Source organism: Cydia splendana, chromosome 17 (assembly GCF_910591565.1).
Source record: "Cydia splendana chromosome 17, ilCydSple1.2, whole genome shotgun sequence".
Taxonomy (NCBI): Eukaryota; Metazoa; Arthropoda; class Insecta; order Lepidoptera; family Tortricidae; genus Cydia; species Cydia splendana.
Genome location: NC_085976.1, coordinates 9,781,539 through 9,806,027, shown reverse-complemented (window position 1 = coordinate 9,806,027; position 24,489 = coordinate 9,781,539). Strand labels below are relative to the sequence as shown.

At 36.0% G+C, this 24,489-nt stretch overlaps 2 protein-coding genes across 3 annotated transcripts in view; one reads left to right on the top strand and one right to left on the bottom strand.

Annotated features, from left to right (window-relative positions):
- LOC134798801 (uncharacterized) overlaps positions 1-15,477 on the top strand; it is a 129,679-nt gene extending 114,202 nt beyond the window's left edge. Inside the window, exons 4-5 of one of the 2 annotated variants that reach the window (XM_063771190.1) lie at positions 11,909-11,994; positions 12,401-15,477. In XM_063771190.1, the coding sequence (XP_063627260.1) occupies positions 11,909-11,994; positions 12,401-12,980 (666 nt within the window). In that variant the 3' untranslated portion in view covers positions 12,981-15,477. The remainder of the gene's footprint in view (positions 1-11,908; positions 11,995-12,400) is intronic. The other variant, XM_063771189.1, reaches the window with a different exon arrangement.
- Positions 15,471-23,674, bottom strand: LOC134798799 (zinc transporter ZIP3). Its single transcript, XM_063771187.1, has 4 exons — positions 22,790-23,674; positions 16,975-17,184; positions 16,334-16,490; positions 15,471-15,748 (listed from the first exon to the last, which is right to left on the bottom strand). The coding sequence occupies exons 1-4, from the start codon at positions 23,336-23,338 to the stop codon at positions 15,738-15,740; spliced, it is 927 nt and encodes a 308-aa protein (XP_063627257.1). The 5' UTR covers positions 23,339-23,674; the 3' UTR covers positions 15,471-15,737.
- Between the last annotated feature and the right edge of the window lie 815 nt (positions 23,675-24,489).

Here is a 24,489-nt window from a genome sequence, read left to right as displayed (position 1 = left end):
ATTAGTTTTTTCTTGACCTTTAGCCTACGAATTGCGAAATCGGCTGGCACAAATATTATTCTTATTATTATTCTTATTTTGTGTTTTAACCATTGAGTAACCATTGATAAATAAAATACGCTTAAGGGCATAGTGTACTTTATTTCTAACAATCAATCCGAGAGGATGGGAGGAGGTGGGCGGGAATTGTCATGCCTACTCAATACATACTTATCCGATTTTATTTATTTTACTTTTGGCTCTGTGTGACACGATAGTTTTATTTTTAACATGGCGCCAAAATGCGTAAATCAGGCATGTTTCCCATATTATGGAATGCGTTGTCTAGACTAAACAGGGCGGAAATCCTAGAAGTCAGACTAAACACGGTAATTATAATTAGAACCCGGAATTGACATCATTACGAATCGTAATTGATACACCAACAGCAACAAACATCGGGCATTATTCCCGCACGCTCAAATTGTATATCAATTGATTCAATTGTATTGATAGGCTTTTGCTGCTATTCGATCGTAAAACGTAATTTAAAACCATAAATACCTAAGTACTTTGAAGTTGAATTACTATTGTTATTCGTCGCGTGTCATTTCATATTTATCATTAGCTTTTAGGTGGAGGAATACATAGTGAGGCAGTAGGCAGGTAATATGTCCGCGAAGAAATTCAGAAGTTCTGCCAGCGTGTAGACTATATCCTAATCTTTCGGCCGTATTCGAACAATGCTTATAAGATGTCACAGCGATACGAAGATCTGTCAGTGTCGAAACTGTCGAAAGTGACGTTTTTGGTTGAAGAAATGTACTTTTACGAATAAGAATAGCGAGAGCGAAAAAAAATAAAATTACAAATTTGTCTTCTGTCTCTAAAATAAGTTGTTCGACTATTTAATTTTTTTTTTTTTACTTATTAGACACACCTATCGACTAAATCTTCCCTCATTTCATTCGGAATATTTCTTTGTATGTAACACAAAGTAAACTTCCAACTGATACATTTCCACAAATCATTCAGCTTTCAATTAAGATTCCAGGAAACATTACCAGTCAGACCTGTCTAAACATGTCTAAACTATGTCCGCCGTATTTACTGGTTTGACCTAATCCATAATATATGTTCACGGGCTTTATTCTGTTTGTTAATCTAATTGTAATCTATTTTCAATTCAAGAGGCATTCCAGTTAGTGTCGGGTACGAGGCGTTATTCTTTTAACACTCCTGATGATAAATCTAAGAAGCCAATATTTATCATGATGGCGTTTGATAACTTAGCTATAAATTCAACGGTAGGTAGGTATATAATACATTTTCAAAACCAAGTTCGGCTTCGCAAGTCATATTAGAGCGTTCCATGTCCTAATTAAAAACATTTGGAGGAGTCGCCATCGTCGAACACGGAGACGGGGACTATATATAATATATTATAATACAGATTTCTGCAGGTTATTAACGCCGAAATCTGTATTATAATATATAGTATATACGCGTCACGTCTTCGACAAAGTAGACCTTTTTGTGGAATCCATCCCCTCCCTCTTATTATTTTAGCGATCAACTCTAAACTTGTAATTGCAATAACACTACGATAAATTTTTATTTGAGAATTGACACTCTGTTTTCAAACATTATAAAGTAAACTTAATTTTACGGCATCGACGTATATCTAAAGACTGGCCTTACGGGCAACAAGAATGGGGCATGACGCCAGTACGAGGGTCGCACTGAAATATTCGGGAATGGGACACTTAGAAATAACATAATAGAAACAGGCATATAATTTATAAAAATGTAACTCTTTATAAAACTTTTAAGGTATATTCCATTTGGTTGTCATTTGTATTTAAGAATTACTGGCAATTTGAAAATTGTATGTCGAACATTATTTGAATTTTTGGCCAAGTGATTTTTCGGATCATATTTTTAAACGGTTTTCAATATGCCCTCAGCGAACAAATAAAAGTTACAATGGGCTTCTGTTATTTTTTTATGAACTAGAGTTCATCGTACGCTCGTTTGCAGTTAAAATTAAATATGAAAGTCACTTTCATTTTATCCCATGGGTGATCTTAAAGAAGCATGTCATTCCAAAGCGACGTCAAAAATTAAAATCGCATTTGTGCTGTTAATTAAAAAGACTGCCAAAAAAGTTGCATATCGGCAGATTTCGACATTCCTAAATATTCATATGACAACAGTAAAAAAATCTTTTATATATATATATATATGTAAAAAAACTTCAATTCCGTTGGCTACTCCACGAATTTCATACAAAACCACTAAGGCCCCAAAATCGCCATACAAAAAGGACTTTGGGATTATGAGCCGTGTGCATTACAGAATGATTACTTTCAAAAGAAAATTTATATGCGTGGTCAGTTTGAGTTTAAGTATGTATTAAAATAAAGATTGACCGTCTAGATGCGACAGTTTTCTCTATTCCCGACATTTTCAGTGCAACCCTCGTACAGCTGTGTGCCACTGCTACAACGCGATTGGTTGATGAGTTCGCATCACGCGCGCGATTGGTCGCAACTAGTTTCGTTAGACTGCACGATTGGCTCGAATTCGTGAGTGACACCGCTGAACTAGTATACCATTTTTAGTGCCCGTAAGGCCCGTCCCTAGCTATACGTCAATGTTTTACGGTCACAGATCAACGTGTTATATTATGAATTATCTGTGCCCCGTTCAAACGATGGTGAAACTTCAAATCAAATATTTCAGTGGCAGCAAAATAAATCTGGTCAAAGAATTATACTTCTAAAATCGACAGAAACCACATTGAGTTGTCAGGAATACATTTAGCTGTCAAGCACTAAGTTATGGCGGCTGGTTTATCATTGGAGTTGATAAGCTGAAATGACTCTTGATAAATATATTTTAAGAGTCATGTTAAATGCAATATTATAGTTGTTTAGCACGAATGTAAGGCTACAGTTTTTGCTCTGAGCTACGAATGCAACTTAAGCACCTGCTTAACCTTACTATGTACATATATGTCTCTCCTTAGCAAAAAGGACTCTAAAAGTTCTAAAACGCCATGCAGTAATGTCAGTCATTATTTGAATACGGGTATGATTGAATGAAATGGCGGGAATGAAAATGACTTAAGCGCATATCCCGTAGAGCACCAAGAAAGTTAGAAACTTTAATGTAATTGTTCGGAACATCATAAAATTTATCATCATCAATCGGTCTACTGAGTCATTTTGTACTAATTTCGAAATTTAAACCTCCTATTTAGTGAAAGGCTTAAACGACATAATATTATTATTTGTGTCAGGTTGAAAGCTCGTAATAAGTAATCTTACAATGGAGGGAAATTGATTTATGAGAAGGGTCGGGCTCGGGTGGTGTCGGCTTGTCAGCTTACAACTGCGCTGGAGGCCTATTCGCTGGTTCTTAAATTTGCATGCGTGAAGTAATGTCAAGTCATATCAAGGCAATGTTAAATAAAGTAGCTGTTTTTGAAGTTCGAATAGGCCTCTTGTGTGCGCGTACCTGCCGCTACCTGCTTAACGTTGGCTTCTACTATCGTAAAGATACAGGTGCGGCGGTTTTTACGGGTTATCTTTTTAAATTTTAATGAAGTCCTACGAAATCATGAAATAAAATTCTCTATTTGTTTCTTCTCGTAAGACCTGTTAATAAACATGACATCATTAATAGTACATAAATACTTACCTAAAATGCAACTATATCGTAAAATATATTGATAAACTCTCTGAACATTAGACCTCAAACTCGTATTACAAAAAAAAATTCTATAGAGCCATTGTAGCACCATTTAAGCTATTATGGAAAAACTATTTATGTATCCCAAATTGTACCTATAATTCCAAAATATGGGGCATCGAATTTCTAAAACAATTAACGTCTTCCATACCAGGTCACGTAACATAAGAAGCATTACGAAACTTTTATGTGGTGTCTAAGTAAACTAGGGGATTAAGTCTAATGGAAATAAATAGTAACACCAAAAGTTTATAACATATTATTATTCAAGCTGTAGGCTCAATAATAATGGAAAGTCGCTTTTTAAATATATTTGGGTCACAGTTACACAAGTCGAAGTTAATCGAGAACTAGGTACTTACTAGGGTACATAATAGGAAGTATTAAACACCTTTTATGAAAACGTTACTTTCTAATTTTAAGAGTAAACTGTCATTGTGGTAAGTTAATTGCAGTAGTTACTATTGTCCCGCACTTGGTTAAGAGATATAATTTTAAAGTGTATACAGATAAATAACTTAGACAGGGAGTCAATATTTTGTAACCAAAGAGCAAAGAGGGATTACGTTACAGCTATTGGCTCATTTCAAAGCACTTAAATATGGTTTGATGTTTACAGTAGTTACAGGAACTTCATAAGTTTTAAATAGGATATGCGTACAGATGTGTCCGTCAAATCTGTCTGGCAGATATGTCTGGCAACTGGCGGACAAATTTGACAATGTATAATTTCTGTAGAGAGGTAGGACAGGACAGTTATTTACTCTATAGGTACGAACTTTTTCTGACACAAATATTTGCTTTACTTAGCCGAAGATTCTGTTTTATTTACGGCTAACAAGATCGGTAATTGGTAATAATTTAACTTTAAACTATTTTCATTTCAATTGCTACCATTTACTTTACATTTAAGTTTATTATGTTGTAACTAAATTAATAATATTTTAAATCCAAAAAACAATAAACTCTAATAAACGTTGTCCTTACAAACTGTCTGTAGTTTCATAAACCCTGATATCGGAACCCTTAATCCGAGACCTTATTACAGTTGCGTCTCTGTTTGACATATTGATTGGTCACGCTACCTGACAGGGACGTAAGACGATTACGGCTGCTCAAAGGAATATGTAATAAAATATAATTCAGTTATTTGCACGAACTGTCGTGTGAGGTGTCATGTGAGAAGAAATCACTTGAGGGATAATTTCAATGATGTATTTAAATGAAATTAAATTGTAATAATTTGTACTTTCTTTTATTATTCAATCTATACCGTTAGTATTTTTATGAACTATAGAATTCAAAAAGAGTTCCTTGTAAAAACTCTTTTGAAAACATTGAAGTCTAAATATAAGAGGATGTTTTTTAAGTTACAATTTTTATTATTATTTCTATAAATCACGTTTAACTTAGCGCCATTTAGCAAGTATGGAATCATACAACACAACAACCACATCTTGCCCTAAACGCATAAATTCTTCATCTTGTCAAAAATATCCTTAATTGGTGTCACCAGCATATCATGCCAAATATCATTTTGAAGTCTTAATGCGTTTTTAATGCAACTAATCTGAGTGGTGATTCATTCTCATCGATGAGTGTTATTGGTATTAAGTGTTATAAGTGTTGTTTAAGAGTCGTAAGGCTTACGCGAAGTGTTATCTTACCATTCCGAACCAAAGATACGCTAAAAGCAGCGGCGAGGACTTTGATATATCGTATTTTAGGATTACAAAAACGTTATAAATTATATTTAACTCCCATTTATTTATAGCCCACAAATGGGTGGTCGAGTCCAGAGTTAGGGTTTAGAATTTTATAGGACTTCGCGTGATGAGATAAAATTATCTGACAGACAATAAAATAAATTTGAAATTTAATACCGATAAATAGCGATCGGGTTCGATAAGTTTTATAGTTAGAGTAGAGTTCATAAAGTACTAGCTTCTAGCTCATAGCAGGGACATAAGGACACATTTACAAGGGCGCGACATTTCGAAAAAGGGCCTAAAGAAGAAATATATAACAATAACCCTAGTCACAATTTACATATGTACCTATAGGTTGGCAGAAGCCGTCAGGGTTTATAGTCTGTATCTTTAGGTATTTAAATAAAAGTAAACAAATAATTTGTACATTTTCGGGTTACAGTTATAACATTTACTGGTTAACCAACCATATACAAAACCGCCTGGATCTGTCACTGAACGACCTGACTTTAACCTACATTATTTGATCATGTAATGTTTTCATCTACCCTCAACTGGCTTAAGGAGCCATTTAAGGGTTGATTTTGTTTACTTTTATTGAAATACCTAAAGATACAAACTATAGGTGCCGATATATTAAATTATTGATTGAATTTTAAATCAAGCGAATTTCTTGTAACTGTGTAAATATCTGCTGGTTACTCGATAGAAAATCAAATTGGAAATTTGGCTTATCACCCTCAGTACACCGCTCCTTAATATTCGGTCCGTATTTACTGTAAACGGCATTCCGTAGTGTCAGATTTGAGTCATGAGCCGACTAAAGACGTGGCAGTCGATTTCACGCGTCTCAAATAGCATTGCTGAATGCTGTGCACGGACGCAGCCGTTGATCAATTGAACACACCACTACCACTGTACCTGCAACCTGCAGCTGCGGAGTGCAGTTATACCTACAGGTTGTCCGGTGGCACATTTCTGATTTTAAACTATGATTTTTAAAAAAGGTAGCAAATGAAGCAAAACTATTTATTTTAATGAATAGAAAATTAACGCGCATTACATTTTTTGATAATCATATTTTCTATATGCGACCTTTGAGTGGGTATTAAATAAGTAACTTACCTACGCACTTCTCCAACCTCTTCCGCTTATTCCGAAATTAATACATCACTTACGCGCTGCGGTATTAAAGTGAAAAGTTTTTAGTCCGATACGCCTCAATAGCATATGGACGCTGCTTTGTTGGCCTGTGATCCAATATTATATTTTTGAATAATCTCCAACAGAAGACGCTAACTTAATCGAGTTGGTATTTTTAGGACCTATTAATAAAAATACGCGTGCAATAAAATATTATTTTTATATAAACTATATATATATGGTCTGTAATTTGTATTTATATTTTAGATGTTTAAAATCTAAATATAAAATAAGCTACATTATCCTTACAAAGTAAATACTGTTAACATTGACTATGAATCTCATTATCAAAACAGTAACCGTGAAAATTTAAATTCAATCTTATCCCACCAACTTCAGCCCTTAAAAACGAGACTCAATCAATTTTGATTCTTACGACTATGATTTAAAATCGAATGTTAACATCGTGTTCTAAAATGGGATGTTTAGATAAATTTGTCAGTATTATTTATGAGCCGCGATATGATTTCCACGTTCATGATTTGTATTGTGTTTGAAGCTATTAGTTATTATGGTGTGACAAGCTTATTACACGATATTTCTGATTGAATGTGCCGCGTGATCCGTGACTGTGGATGTTTATTATTTCTATATCGGTAACTTAAACAATCTCCATTCAGGTTCGATGGGGGAATTATGAACTAGTTATCAAAAGCACAGTAAAATATCGTCGCTGCGCTTATGTGCTGATTTTTTGAAAATCGAAATGTAACCCTGAAAACTCTAGGTAATGCCTGACCAGGCGGCTTAGCACGGTCGCGTTTTTATCCCTTGTCACCATGCCTGTCACGTTCTAACAAGTATGTAAGTGCGAAAGGGACGCGCATAGTGATAGTCGATAAAAATGGAACCGTGCTGAGCCCGCAGGAATTATATGATCACGCGCCATGTTGCGGAATATCACTAGAACTCATTTTTTCATACTATCTATACTGGACTGTCGCCCTTTACATTAGAATAACAGCGCCCTCTTGACAATGATCATAATTATATTACTGGGCAAGGTTTACATAAGGTTTACTTTTCTCAAAATTTTGAAACATCACATACTTAGCACCTACTAAATTAACTTATGACTTTATGAATTAGAAGGAAGAAGGTACACACAAAATGTATTTTTAATTTTCTACATCTTAGACAGATGTAATTATCGAATTTACTTAAAGGTCTAATAAATCCTATCTCAACGAGGCTGCAAAGCCCGATAAAATATTACTTTAGCGCTGAAAATAACGTTATGCCCTTACGTTTTCCTTACCTACACTTAGCTTTATTTCTAATTTTTTTTCGATTTTGGTCGGACATTTGGGTTCATAGCTTCTTTGACAACGGATTAATTAAGTATTTGTTCGCATGCTTAAAACAAATTTTATTAAACAATTTACACAAAACCAACTTCCGTTGTTCAACAATGCTCGATAGACATATCATATGCGACTTGGACATTCATAGACATATGCGACTTTTTTCCCCCAAAGCATATTAATAATCACTACCATAAAGAATTGGAAACGATCGACTTTTTATTAAAAGAACATAAGTTAACAGAACCAAGTATCAATAAAATCAATAAAGACGAGGCATAATATGAATATGAACCAGATGAAGATAAGTATTGTAAAACACGAGAGAATTCTGGGAAACCATTATAAATTCGATTTCAAAGCCGATTTTTGACGCTAATTCATAAACTATAATATGATTAGGGACATAAACTTAAACAACTTAAATTTAAGTGCTACATTCGATTGACAAGGGAATGATGCTACATATTTATAGAATACAGGTTGATAAGTATTATTTTAAGTTTGTGATATAAACTGAACTCTATGTCCTTAGCAGAAGATCTATTTTCTCGTGGCTCCTTTGTTTTTGATTTAGATTTGAAATAGACAGTCCGTAATTAGCGGAAAGCGGTATTTTGTTAATTTATTGATATAGCAATCAACTAGTGATTGGAATTCCGACACTAGATGTCGTAAAAATGCAGATTGGGGAGGACGCATGTGAATGGTGGATTACGCCGCTATGCCAGACTATAACCTAGTAACTGATATTTTTAGGAATTTTACTTTTATTCAAACGTGCCATTGATAATTTAAAATATCGTTGAAATTAAACAAATTCTGAGTTTGCAATTTCACTTATCAAATACAGATTTTAAATAATTATGTAGAGTTTAAGGTAGGTAAATGAAAAACTAATGATATGCGTTGATCTTTTTTGTACTAAGTACACTGAAAAATAAGCTTTTCAAACAGAGACCGAATTAATAAATTTGTTCTTAAAACAGCAGTGTTTTCAATTTTAAATTAAACAACAAAGAGACAACGACACATACCTGCCAATTTGGCGCTTACAAAACACTTTTAACGGACACAGCGTGAGACATTAATGGTATTCGGTAATAGCACGTGAAATCTGACGCAGAACCGTAATAGTGTGATAATGAGGAGATTCGGACTGGGAACGACTGTCGGCCCGGAGGCTGTGGGAATGACAGCTGCTTGAGAAACCTATCATCGCTCGTAAAGCGCATTGTGTCGCGGGATCATTTTACATCTCGTCCGGTCGTCTGAGGTGTGGTATTTGCTGGTTTCACGATATGGTACTTTATGATTTTTATTGCTTATCAAAATATCTAAGTTTAATTTCAAAATGAGGGATCCTATTACCTATTGAATAGCAATAAATGTGTTAATTACTGGAATTAGGGTTAGTTCAATTATTTTGAAGATTAGATTATTTCTCTGATTTTAACTAAGTTTATTTTTCACTTATCGCTAGTTTATTTCGAATTCTAATTGTTATTTAATTATCTCAAACAGCACAGTTACGCGTTAGCGCAAGCGAGCGTTTTAAAACTAAATCTAACACGCCCTTAGGTCATGCAAGAATTGCACATACCTACTTAATTTTTCAAAAAATTTTATCATAAAAAGGCCAATATCAAACTGTTTAAAATAAGACTTTCAGGACTAACCTTATGTAGGTAGATGCCTACCTAATTAACTGCATAATGTTAGTCGACAGTGTTTATGTAATGTCAAACGTAAAATTCACTCAATCATTATAACAGCTGTTATTAATATTAATGTTAACACGATTTATTGATATTTAACGACCCTTACCTTATGAAATGCGGTAATACGCTGTAGTTCCTTCATTGGCCACGATCTTTAGACTAAAAATATATGTATAAATTATTCACAGATTCGTAAAAGAGTCAGAGTCAGACCGTGAAAAGTCTGCAGCGGATTTGATAGCCCACGCAGTGCAAGTGTCATTTTTAACGTCAAACTTCTATGAAATGATGACATATAAATAACACTTACACTGCGTGGACTATCAAATCCGCTGCAGACTTTTATTGGTGCGACTCTAGCTCTGCTTAAAACTCTTGTGTATACTTCATTTAGATGCCTAACATAATATATAATGCTGATCAAAACAAAAAACAAACCAATATTGTACTCGTAATGACTGTAGAAGAAAATTTTAAAATCATGTCATCAATCCAATTACTAAACTCAGTTCCGAGTATCATTATGATGGAAGGATGTGGGTCGAATGAAATCAACTGCCGCTACATGAGTTAATGTCATAACAGTTTTGACGTCCTTTTACACGTTAATGCGAAAGAGTTCATGATTAGGGAGTTTTTCTATTCTTATAATGAGCTGAGGCGAAAAACTCGGATGAACTATATTATGTTAAGTAAATTTTATTACATATATGTATTCGTATTAAAGTCATCAAGCTTATAGACAAAAATCTGAAATAGTTACGTTATTCTAATAAATCTTTAATGTTTTAATTAGCCGACTAAGTTATTTAGTTGAGTTTGGTCAACTAAGTTATTTAAGTAGATTCTCATTTTAATATTTTCCTAAGCCACAGACCGAATTAATTGTGTGTAAATCAAAGACTTATCGCAATAAACTTTATTTTAAAGTCGTCTGATTTGGTTTGTAACGTGTTAACAGGTTTACAAAACAAAATCGTATGTCTTCAATGTTTCAAATAGCATGTCAATCACACGGGTTACCAGACAGAAATGTTTTCAAAACATCGTGGATACCTTTGTTTCTTATGAAGAAAGTAGGTTGCGGTTAGTGGTGGGCCGGTAACTACTTATAAAATTGACGATAATAAGATTTTTAATATAAGTATATACTAATATTGTAATTCTAAAGATGCCACGCCGCTGATAGTCATAAGAGTAACATAGCTAGCGAGGAGACCTCCGCTTATCTCTACGTTTAAGAAAATAATTGTGACAGAACATAAATACTTAAGTAAAGTTGTTTACTAAATATATTCTAAAAGTCGTAATAGGCATAATTAAATACACTAGTTTTGCTAATAAATTTTCGTCTTACTTTATGGGTTTGAAATTTGAGTATTGTAATTGAGACATAGGTACGCTGATTTTATGTGCATTTTATGATCCCAAGTTGCTAATTTACATTAAGCGACCCGACTCTTCGCGTTTACTTAATGAATGTCGAACCATAAAATAAACGTAAATGGAGTTTTATTAACCGTTAACAATAAAATAAAATTAATTATAACGTATTTACTATTCGATTTTAAATTAAGTACCTACTTAATAAGGACTCCGGAAAGATCATATAGAGTTTCCTCTAGGGGATTACATAACAATTTGTATATTTGCATTTATTTAATAAGTAGGTACCTTTTTCTATACGTAGATATATTTATAAGTGTATACATGTATACCTATGTGTACTAACTAGCTATTAAATCAAACACACTGACTCGGACAATTGATAACATCTTATCATTAATAACTTAAGTGCTTTAAATGTAAAAGATAATACGACAAGTCATAATCCTAGAAAGAATTTCGGACAAATAAAAACGGAAATATTGGAAAGTTTATCTGAAATATCATTATGAATAATAATACCTATATTGTATTTATTGTTTGATGTCTTTGTTTGACATAAATCATTGTAACATACATACCTATATTCATATTTGTAACGCTTTATTTGCTAGCTGTAAGTTACAGATGTATACTTGAATAAATAAATACTCTGAAAAGTAGAAAATAATACCTTTATTACAGCACTTTAATTAGATACTTTTGGCGCGTTGTTTTATCGGTTTGATCCGCTACTATGATGCTGACTGTACAATTTGGTCGATACTTTCTTCTACTGGCAAGAGACTGGCAATTCGGTTCGCAAGAAGAAAATATAAAGTAATTAACAAGTGTGTTTACCTCATTCCAGGTGCTGTGTGGGGCAGGGGTGGCGGGCGACGTGTTCACAAACGAGAGTCGCGTGCGCCGGACGCCTCGACAGCATCACCGAGCGCCGTAAGTATCTATCAACTCTACCATGTTCCTAATATATTACTAAGTACATTATTTTTATGTTTACTCATTTTCCTTATGACAACTGTTGGCGATTGACGACATACAAGACCTAACAACTGGGTCACGAAACCAACACTCCGGGCGTGCCTTCCGCATCGGGTAACTTTTAAGATGCCCGGCTACCAGACATTATCTCCCTAAGACTCCTATGATAGGTTTCAGTATAGGTGCCTGCTGTGCTGTTAGATACCATAGCTGCAAGTATGAGAGTGTTCAAATGTAAGCTGTGACAAACTGCGTAGTGGTCTGTGACTATTCAACTTCTTAACAAATATAATAATGTCTACCTAACCCTAAATCAGTTGACTATTAGTACCTAGCTTAATTCTTTTTCTTTACTTTACAGTATAGACGAAGACTGGAAAAGATCGCATTGGCACGAGATGCAGCAACTGTTGGTGCATGAGGCCAGGAACCACAGCGACGGCGTGGACTGCTGCCCCACCGTGCACGAGATGACCGCGCCGCAGGGCGGCCGCACCCTCAGCGGGCTCTTCGTCGAGCTCTACAGGGACGGCGAGAACAACATGCAGCTCTACGAAATCTCCTGCGCAGCGGGCGTCGTCGACAAGCCATGCCGGTTCGTGGACGCCAGACTCTACAACCAGTCTCGGTGCGTCCAGAAATACTCCTACTCGTACGCTTTAGTGCGGCCCTACGGCCCTGACGCCGCTACGGAAAACCCGCATCGCCACAGGAGGGAGCGACAAGGCATGGCCTTCAAAAAAGACGGCGAAATCACCGTCTCGGGCGGCTGGTCTATGGACTACGTCCAAGTGCGCTCCGGCTGCGAATGCCAAATCATCCCCACCCTCAAGCCGAGGAAAAAATACCAGCACAAAAACAAAATAGAACGGAACAAGGGGAAAAGATTGAAAGAATCCGTGAGAGAAAGAAGGAAATACGAGGAAGGCGTCAAGACCTGATTGTGGAACTCAGTGCTAGTGTAATCCAGTGGGACTTTGAACAAATTTACGAGGATTTATCTCGACTTAGTATTTATTACGGGAGTGTCTTCGCATCTAGTTTTCGTGATTTAGTCTGCCGATGGTGGGCCAAGGACATTTTAGTTTTAAGTAATTAGATGCGGAGACATTTGAGCTAGATTACAAGACGATGTGACTCAGTTCCAGAGCTAAATACATCACGAAAGTTGCGCATAAGATTATGGAGGTAGCAAATAATTACTTACCGGGGTCACTTTCACATTTCGCAGTAGCAGTAAATATTATTGCTTCTGACGACCCAACCAACCACTACAACAAATTTATAGTCTAGCTATATACTTATCGCTAACTTCTTATTTATGCCCAGAAGCCAATTGCATACTCAAGTACTTAGCTACAGATCCTAATAAGAAAACTTGTATCCAGCTTGTATGTACTTTTTTATGAAATTGGCCTCTTTTGTATAGTTTATCAATTGACAAGAGTTAGTCCAAATTTAATTAATTTGTTAATGTGTCATAAATTGTCCATGTCAAAGCGACTAAATTAAAATGTTTATTCTTCGGGTTTTTTTTTTCATTATTAAATATTAGAGAAAACTCTGCAGAAGAAGTCATGAAAATTTTTATCAGTCACTCAAACTGCGATATAACAATGGAATAGTTAAGTAGCGCATTATTTTCTTTTAAATTTTACCGCATAATGTCATTTAGAACCTCATGATTTCTTCTGCGAAGTTCTTTCTAATCCTGAAAAAATGAACTATAATGGCCAATGTTGCTAATTCCGTCATAGGGACTATTCCGTCCACTAGCCTTTTTTTCGAACAACAAACAACATTGATCATTTCATCGACAAAGCAGCGATTGCTTTTAGTTTCAGCAATCAAATGCAAATGGTTTTTTTTTCGACGATTGAAAATCAAAGAAATATACACTCGTGGACTAAATAGTCCCTATGACGGAATTAGCCACATTGACCTTACCTATAATACGCACTGGATTCTGTTTTACTTCGTCTTGTAGAAGTACGTTATGTTACCGATGCGACATGTCAGGTGTAAGCTTGGTTGCAAGAGCCTATCGGTTGATTGTATCTAATGTATTTATTTTCGGAATTTCGTCTATATAGTTACGCTTCTTGTTAGTATTGTATAGTTGGTCTTGAATGAATAAAACGGGACGATCTGTGGTGCCTTGTGGAACTGATGTGCCTTAAATACCATTGTTAAACACGCGTTGTTTAATATTTATAGGACTTCATTTGACATTAATTGTAATGTAATACACACACAATACACGAATTAATTGTAATACACACATAATTTTTTTAACCAATATAATTTCATAATATTGTGAAAATATCACAAGTAGGTATTGACAGTGAAGATAATAATTCATACCAATACAAAATTCAAAAATACATTTGATACTATTTCGATACATTTCCGTAGAATGAGCAATTAAGTATCATGTTACTACTTATAGTTTTACATCACCCGGCAGAGATGTTCCATTGATTATTACGCTCTCTTCCTTTAAAAATTAAGAATATTTATTCAAAGTTAACATTTTAGATTTTTGTTATCATTATAACGGTACTTACTACGCTAGGCATAAGTGCGAGTCAAAGATCTGTATTATTTTCTATTTTGTAATACTTTTATTGTATTTAAAACGTAGTTGTTTAAGGATATTCATTTATTTATACTGTTTAATACGAGGTATTCCGATTTTCAGTATGAATGTTGAATGTATGTTGAATTCGCTTCCATAAAATGTTATGAATGTAAATAAATAACACAATAGTATTGTTGACTGAGATTATTTTGTGCATTTAGATGTGTAATTTAATAGCAAGACAGATGTTTTAACAATAATTTGAAATACAGTAGCATTCGTCAAATTCGAAGCTTTAAATGTTCGTGTCATTTCAATTCTGATAAAAGCGCCATCTATTGACGAGTAGCCAAACTGCTAAAAATAAATTAAACAATATTCTAATTATGAGGATTACACACAGATCTTCGTCGAACGAAACTATAAGTTATTTTATTTTAACGTTTAAAATGTCTCAAGTGAAAGAAACACAATATATTCCGATTTAACCATAGTAAAGCGTCAATTTGTATTGTTAATTACTTAGTATCACAAAACAGTGCCATGTTCGTAATTAGTGTAAGCAATTTTTCATTTAAATGAGAATTTGTCATTCGTGTAGTTTCATGTAGTCAGTTTTGTACTTAGTTTTTTTATGTACAACAACTCTGCCACCGAATTTTAATAGATGTAAAATAAAAATTTATTACTACCTACCAATGCGTGAATAAATGATCATAAGTTATAAACATACCTCAGTCAAATATTTTGTAAAAACTTAAAAATATCAGTATATTGTCCAGCATTATTAATAATACTTCACGATTTATTGTTGCCGTCAAAATGAAATTTTAAATGAAATAAAAAAAAATGAAACAGAGAAATTGTTTTATTTTTTGTACCTATCTAAGTTTTATATCGTATAAATTCAAGTTAAAATAATATTTAACTAATTAATTAATATTTACTTCTTAATAAACTTACTTACAAAGAAATGCGTCATTATAATCCTAGCTTAACTAAGTTTTCTTTTACCTATTTATTACAAATACACAGAGATCTACATTATTATGTAATTAAAACACTGTGAGTCTAAATCTTAACTAATTTTGAATAATTTAACTTAGATCCACTAAGCTCAGTCATGATCTGAAACAAAAAGAACGTAATAATTTAATATAATAGATTTGACTATTACTTAGTAATAAGTATCTTAGAAATATAGCGGATACTTATTATTATAAAAACCAATGCGACATCCGACCACAAGCATTATATAATCTATGTATCTAGAACACAACTGATGGTTTCCAAATGTTATCATACATACTACAATACATGCATCAGTAATAAACACATTTCATTTAACAAAAATGTCCATAATCATAATATATGGAAGATAAGCTATGGAACGCATCCATTTTTTTTATAACAACGCCATCTTTCGGGGAGTAGCGTTCCAGCGTAACAAATGAAACCCAACCACAATTTCTGCAGACACATACTACCGTATACACTGGCAACACCACTCAGCTACCAATTTCTAATGTAACTAAACAGATGGCGCTAATGTTACTATTTGTGTTTCACGAATTCTTTTACTGGAGTGGTGACCACCCGGTGACTCTTCAAAGTTGCTTGATATATGCTTTTAAGGGATTGCACCTTCACTAATGGCAAATTTCTAGAAAATAACCTTCTTGTCGCTTTTGTTAGAGGAGAGTAACAACGTACCCAAGTATCTCGTGCTGAGATACATGCCCGCGAAGCCGGCCAGTACAGCTGCCAACTGCGCCATCCCACTCCAGCGCTTCTGTTCGTGGAAACGAGCTCGTTCGCGAGGCAACACTTCGCTGACGGTCACGTAGAGAAGAGTACCCGCCGCTAATGCCTGGAATTTGAAATAGTTGGCGGTAAATGAAACAGTACTAAGTATGCGTATCAAGCGGACCCCTAGCTGTCTCACACAGCCGCACCCGTCTTCATTACTCGGGATCAGGACTACAGTTACTTAAGTACCTGCATAATAGGCACAGACTTTGATTCATGTATACTCTGTACAACGTTAAGCCCCGCACCTATAAGGGCGATGTCAGCCACCGATCCGCCGGCAAATAGTGCAACGTGTACGCACATGGCGAGTAACTTTAGTTCTTACCCGCATAGATAATAGGCACAGCTAAAGTACCTTGAATACTCTTGTACGGCCCCAAGCCCCGTGCCAAGAGCAATACCGGCCACAAGACAACCGGCAAATAGAGTGCCATGCTGACATGCTGCCATGCAAGCCACGTGTGCGCACAGCGCGCGGCCTACCTCGCAAAGCCGCACCCGGGCAATCTTCATAGCTCATAATAGGAATTATTTAAAATTACCTGCATAATAGGAACAGCTACAGAGTCCTGTATACTCTGTACAGCCTCAAGCCCCGCACCGAGGGCTATGCCGGCCACAGAGCCACCGGCAAACAATGCCACCCATGCCACATGTGCGCACAGCGCGCGGCCAGCCGCGCATAGCTCTGCGCCCAGACAGAACCCGACCACGAACTTGTGGGAGGCCACTGCGCCCAGAAGTAGCAGCACCTGGAAGTATAATTAAGTAATATTAGATTAGAGTTAGACCAAGATAAGTCTGCAACGATTTTGATAGCACATGCAGTGCAAGTGTTATTCATAGGTACATCATAATTCATAGAAGTTCTCCAAAAAATGTTTTTTATTATCGAAACTTCGGTACTTTGTTATTATAAGGCACATTCTGCTATTGATCAGGGAAACTGAAAGTGAAGATAGTCATATTCATAACCACTATGGTTTTTTTTTTATCTTTTGGCGCCCTAATATTTTTACCTCCTTTTTTATGGGACACATACTAATAATAGTTGAATTGAAATCTGTGAAATATAAAAGTGAGAGGCTTTACAGACATGAATACTTGAATACAGATAAGAGATACGTGGGCCATCTTTATTTTACATTGCTACACCCAAGGCACTTTAGTTTTAAGCAAATAAGATACATATGCTAAATGACACAGCCCCAATTACACAAGGTTTTCTACAAAAACCTTTGCGACCGACCGACGGTACTTGGGAGTGACATGTTATGAATACTTAACAAGTCTCCGTAAAAGTGACTCATAGATCCTTTTTCCTCCACTTTTTGAGCTAAAATCTACAAACAATAGGAACAATACGTAGGACGTATTAGTCAGTAGTTGAAAGAAAATTGTATAGATGTATTGTACCTACCTATGCGAAATATTATTTATTACTTACCAAAGGAAATTGACTTGAAGCATTTAAAATCATGCCTAAAAGCGTTACATACGTGCAAAGCAAGACTAATCAAAGTATAATATTTTCCTTTAAGTTTTGTAGGTATATACCGTGAGCCCTATAACCCATTAGACTTTGACCATATATCAAACAAAAATATACTTAAGTACTTATAACATTTTATTTTTAAATTTAACTATCAGAGATGATGGCAAGAGGCCCGATGGAGTGTCCTTAGTTCCTTGGAGCTTGGGACGGATGTTGGTGTGGGATGCTACCTGCGTAGACACACTGGCACCGTCCCACCTCCAACGGACTACTGTAAAAGCGGGCGGAGCGGCGGAAAGCGCCGAAATTCTAAAACGTAACAAATATAAGAGCCTCGGTAGAGAGTACCATTTTGTACCATTTGGTGTTGAAACTCTAGGTCCATGGGGTCCCAGCGCGCATAAGTTGTTCGCAGAAATCGCGAAGCGTCTGGTTGACGTAACTGGTGACCGAAGAGCTGGCGGCTACCTCGCACAACGTATCAGCATTGCGATACAGCGAGGAAATGCCGCCAGCATCCTTGGTACAATGCCTCAAGGGCCTATTTTAGATTTAAGCTAGTTATTAATTTCGTTTAGTAGTACCACTGTATATATATTGTATGTAAATAAATGTTTTACTATCATATTAAATATTTTAATAGTTATAAGAATGTTTATTTGGATGAATGAAACCCGTTTACCGACGTAGTAGTAGTTTGCTCGTAACGTGTAGGAAAACAACTCTTAGCTTAGGTACCAGTTTGTTTTTGTAAATAACGTTTTATGATACTCTTAATTCTACTAAATTAGATTAACATTGGAGTTTTCTTGGAAAAGTAAAGGTACATCATGAATAAAGTTAAAGCGTTTTCGGTAATATGCCACAGGGGCCTTTCTTAGATTTTATATAGGTAGATTTATTTAGTCTTATTTTAATTTTAGTTTAGTTTTATTAGATTAACTACCTATTATAATGTGCGGTATTGCTTAGTTAATTGTAATAAAAATAAAAAAAACAAGTAAGGTTCATCTGGTTATGGGGTCCATAGCGATTAGGTACGACCCGCGAACCCGTACTCGTAATTACTCTATATTCCTAACACATTTCACATGCGTCAATGTCTTAGTAATCCTATTTCATAATGCAGAGGGCCTACCGCGAACTACATTCGACGTGTTGCCTCTCTGTCACACTTACGTACGAATTCACAAGTGCAACAGAGAGGCAACACGTCGGACGTGATTCGCGGTAGGCCCTCAGATTGTGGTCGGCTGACGACTAGCCTTAGCGTATGACTCAACTTATAGTTGCCCCCTGCTGAGCCTGAGAACAGAGTAACTACCGTAAAATGGGGTGAGTTGGGTGAAATTTGACTTTCAAACCTCGATAAAATTTTATTTTTACATGTGATAACTGAATGGTGTATATAATAAGTGGTTCGGACGTTTGTATTTTAGTTTGTATTTTATTTTGGGTAGTTCCATTTCATAACTTTGACGATAAAGAGGATAACCCACCTCACCCCGTCGTGCCTCGTATTTGGGGTGAGAGGGTTTTTCATACAAAGGTGATTTTGGAAGATTGTTGGATCGATTTTTTTTATTATGAATATTACTATAGCTCCATTTTAAATTGGAATACATTATTTTTGTAGCAGTAGCCTTAAAAACCCACGTCACCCCTCTGAATCCTTCTCTCCCTATTCATAACCCATAGCTCCCCGCGAAACCTACTCACCCCGTTTTACGGTACTTACAGTGAGTACCCAGAGTACCTACTTGAATATGTAGGTATGTATGTATTGGAGAACCGGTAGCCATTTTAAAATAACATTAACTTTGCAAATAACATTATTGGCATCCGGATGTATACAAAGTAAATAACTTCCTTATAGCAATAAGTTATAGACCCGGAACTCTAGAAGTCTAGACAAATCAATTGACACATACCAGCCCCAAATCTAATTGTGGCAGTTGATTTAAATCTAATTAATATCATGGTGCCTAGCCAAGGTGATAATCGCTTGCGCCACGATAAGGAAACGCTGTATATTCATACGTGTGTTCTGGCCCATCAGCCAGGAGACAATAGTAGCATAGTTTGTTAGAAGAACTGCTGTACATTAAGCCCCCTCCAGACTATGCGCGTGAATCGCGGGCGAAGCCGCGAACGCGAGTGTGGAGTCTAGTTCGCTGATATGCGAAATCGACTCCAGACTCGCGTTCGCGGCTTCGCGCCGCGATTCGCGCACGAGTGTGGAGCGGGCTTTACATACATGATCTGAAACGTGCTTAGTAGATGTCCCATTACGGAAAGGCCTTATTTCTACCAAAAAAATCAAGTTTGGTTCATTTAAGACGAAACAGGAGCTGAGTTTTAAATATTTTAGGTAAATATACCCGTCTCGCTAACGGAAGCGGCACCTAAATGTAGTGCGATAAGGACAAGGCGAAAAATCTTGCGTAAAAATCTCAAAAATCTAGGTTTCGTACTCCTCTGTTTCCTCCTCCAAAACTTAACCAATCGTAACCAAATTTGGAAATCTAAATGATTATGAAATTATCTGTGTCGGACCGTTTTGCTTTTTTGGCTAATTGATATCAGTTTTGAATGCCACGCCTCTCATTGCGGCATAGTCAATTAGGCCATTTTGCCCATTTTTAAAGGGCTCTAGCGCCTTAAAAAACAAAAATATCAAAAAAAGCAAAACCGTGTCCGACACAGATATTGATAATATTAATCTGTGTTGAAAAAATCATTGCTCTAGCTTCAAAAACCACGGAGGAAAACGAGGAGTACGTTTGTATGGAGAAATGACCACTCCCGTTGGCTCTTAAGTACGAAAAAACTAATATATTTAGAGTGACCCAGGAGACCGTAACCATGGTAACTAGTGACAAGAACAGTTGATTCACCCCGCTCGTACCTACTTGTCCGTGCATGTAATGGCGCGGGCGAGACACACGATAACTAAATAACGTAAGTCATTCTGATGTCAGCGTACCTTTGTTCGAATTGGCCCGTAAGATAAAATAACAAAATAACTAACGAATGTCTTGTGACCTTCGCAACGAGTGCATTAGGTACCTTCCGCTATCACTGCGGCTTTGCGTTTGGCCTATATGGGACATGATAGCATATGTAATGATTAATGATACAATACTTAGTCACTAAATTAATGTAGTCACTATTGTATGTTGGTAGTTACTGAGTACTGACTGACTACCTCTACTGCTAAGTCCCCATTCATTTCAAGTCTTTTTTTAAGATTAATTGATTTGTGACCCTCCACTCGCAGTCGCAGTAAACTCGACAGAAAAGGCTTGGCCGCCAACCTCAATTCCCTACAATTATATAGGTGTGCTGATGTGCCCAAAATGCTCTCGGAAATTTAGCAGCAAGAGCCATCTAAAGACGCATCATCAGGGAGTGGAACAGTTAAAATGTCTACTCCAGAGCACACAGTCGCTGTGGCCGAAATCGGTCAGGAGTATCATCATCATCGTCATGATAAAAATACCTTAGGTCCTTACAATTCGTTCGTACGTTGGTAATTTCTAATTAGAAAAATACAAAATTTTATAATTATTCTTTTTTTGTTTTTGCATGAATTGGAATAAAATTGGTGCAGGTACATATATCACTACATACCTACTATAACTACATATATCATCAGTATCAGTAGTCATATATGTAGTTCTAGTTTGAAGTGCATATTAATTGCAATCTATCCATGTCACTTCAAGTGCTTTATTAGTAGCCATTGTATTGTAATAAGATTAATAATTGATACCTTTACGTCACTGTTTTAAATAAGTAGGTCACATTTATCATCAAATTCTAGATAGTCATCAGAATTACTAATAAGCAGTCGAATTTGTACGTATTTACAGTACCTATAGTCTGTATCTTTAGGTATTTAATTAAAAGTAAACAAAATCTACCTACCTACCCTCAAATGCCTCCTTAAGTCAGTTGAGGGTAGATGAAAACATTACATGATCAAATAATGTAGGCTAAAGTCAGGTCGTTCAGTGACAGACCCAGGCGGTTTTGCATTTGGGTGGTTCACCAATAAATGTACAAATTACTACCCGAACATGTACAAATGATTTGTTTACTTTTATTTAAATACTTAAAGATACAGAGTATACATATGGCCCCACGAAATCAGTGTAGTATTTATGTCACTTTAACAAATCTGAATTTGCTTTTAGGACAGATAATAGTCATTGTGAAATATACAACACACTTGCGCGTTTAAATACCTATTAGAACAATGACTTGATATCTACTCCGTCAAACACCAATAAATCACGTTTCATTTTTAATTGTTTCAATTACTGAGAAGTGTAGTGTAACGCAAGGTCTATTTGATCAAGTGTTAGTTAGGTACCTATATTTCCTTTGTTTCTTTTTAAACATTCTTAGATCTGGAATTACGACATCTTTTTGAATCCCAGGCCAATTCGAACTTCGAATGTATACTGATATCAGAATGACATCCGGACTTGTCCCTACATGTATTGGCACGAACGTAACGGACGGATGATAAACAAATGACAGAAAAAATCGTGCTTGATAAAAATGCAAAAAGATGACTAAAAATTCGGTTACGCAAACAAGAGGTTAATCTGTAGGTACATATATAGCATTGCAGACAATTTCGGTTACTTCAATATTAACTTAGATACATTTGACAACGTGAGCCTACCCCATTTTGTTTCCTATGGTTTTGTTACTCCTCGTGACGTGACATTTGTGTTTAGATGACATCGCCAGATCGCCAGCATTTATTATAAAATAGGTTACCATATGTACCCATTAAAATAAATCAGATTGCGCCGAAGAAAAAAGATAAACAATAAACAAAGTCTTACCTGTGCTGAACTTTTCTGCAACCCTATTGCTAGTCCTTCTAGCAAACTATGCACAAACAACGCGCACAACAGCCCAACAAATCCAGAAGAAGTCTTATTACAGGGTTCGGTGTGACTGACATGACACATCCGGGGGTTCTCCGTGTCACCACAACACCTCCTAGGGTCCATCTCCCCATCGGCCCCCCTCAAATCGTCATGATGCCGCAATAAACTTGTCTGCTCAGTCCCATAACTCTGTCTTTGGTGTCCAGGCCTATCTCCATTCCCGTAGAAAATATGCACTATTTCATCTACACAGTAAACCATGAAGAATCCAACACAAAGGAGAATTTCCGAAAACTGCGGAAGATCCTCCCTCGCTTCTGGTAGCATGTGCACTAGAGATGTCGCTAGAAGAACGCCTGCACCGAAGCAGAGTAGGCATGAGATGGTCAAAGGATGTCTTTGTCTTGTACTTTCCGATATTCCAGCTGGTATCATTCCTGTGAAGAAGGACCCAATGCCCAACGCCAAGCAGGCGATTATTTTGGCCGTTGTTATCTCCATTTTAACTAATAATTTAGGACACTTAACGCCGCCGTTATTTAATTTATTTATGAGACACACTTTGATAATGCTTTTGTGTTATTTTCTTGTTAAACACGTCCACACTTAAATCAAAATCTAAATAATTGTAAAGGTTCTAAACATATCTTCCGTTACGTCGTATAAACGTGCCTGCCGTTTCAACAGAGCCCTATCTGTACTATTTGTACACACCGTTATCACAATCAAAACACGAATGTTCTCACGTGCGCACATGTATATTTATTAAATGATATGGCACTATAACATATTCCATGTCCAACCGCCGGCGCGGCCGATTCGGAATGGAGCGAAATTATCCAAAACATACGCTAGCAAAAATTTACTAAAAACAATAGGTAATGCGTTCTTGTGCGTAAACAATAAGATTCATATTCGCATAATTCTTACGCGTTGAATCAAGAGAATCATCAGACACATCCAGTTACACTTGAGCCCTTCAGTTTTGCTCAGCTCAAATAATGTTTAGGAAGAACTGGTGCTTAATGAACGTGCAGAGGTCAAGTAGGATTGGTTCGTGGACAAAGAGGAAATACGTAATACACGCTCTTTATTGTGGGGGTACTGCTGGCAAAAATAAATTAATTTTCATGAGATTTATCTTATTGTTGTGCTACGTAATTTACTCAATGTAACGACTTTTTGACCAATTGTTAGCTTGTTAAGCTAATGATATCGTTATGTACTGTTACATCATTTTCAGCTATTGGGACACGAGCATATCACAAAGGTACCTAACGATATAAACTGGAATTCAAAGTAATTGATTCAATGAAGGTAAATTGGTTTGAATACATTATTCGCAATTTCTATTGAACGTCACTATAGGTCACGTCACGATTCGCACGTCGCTGTTTGAGCGAGACAATGCTATGCACGTATTATAGGGACATCCCGCTCGCACATCGGAACGACGTGCGAATCTTATTCAGTGTGCTTAGCACCTTACGTAAACATTTCTGTTTTAAATTATTTAGTTACATATTCGCTTTATTCAATCGTACACTGTGTCTGTGTAAAAGGGTAACATAGGTACCATTGTTTTTTAAATGCTTTTTTTAATTTAAGGCTCCGAAGCCTAAACTACCTAAAAATAAAACAATACAACAATA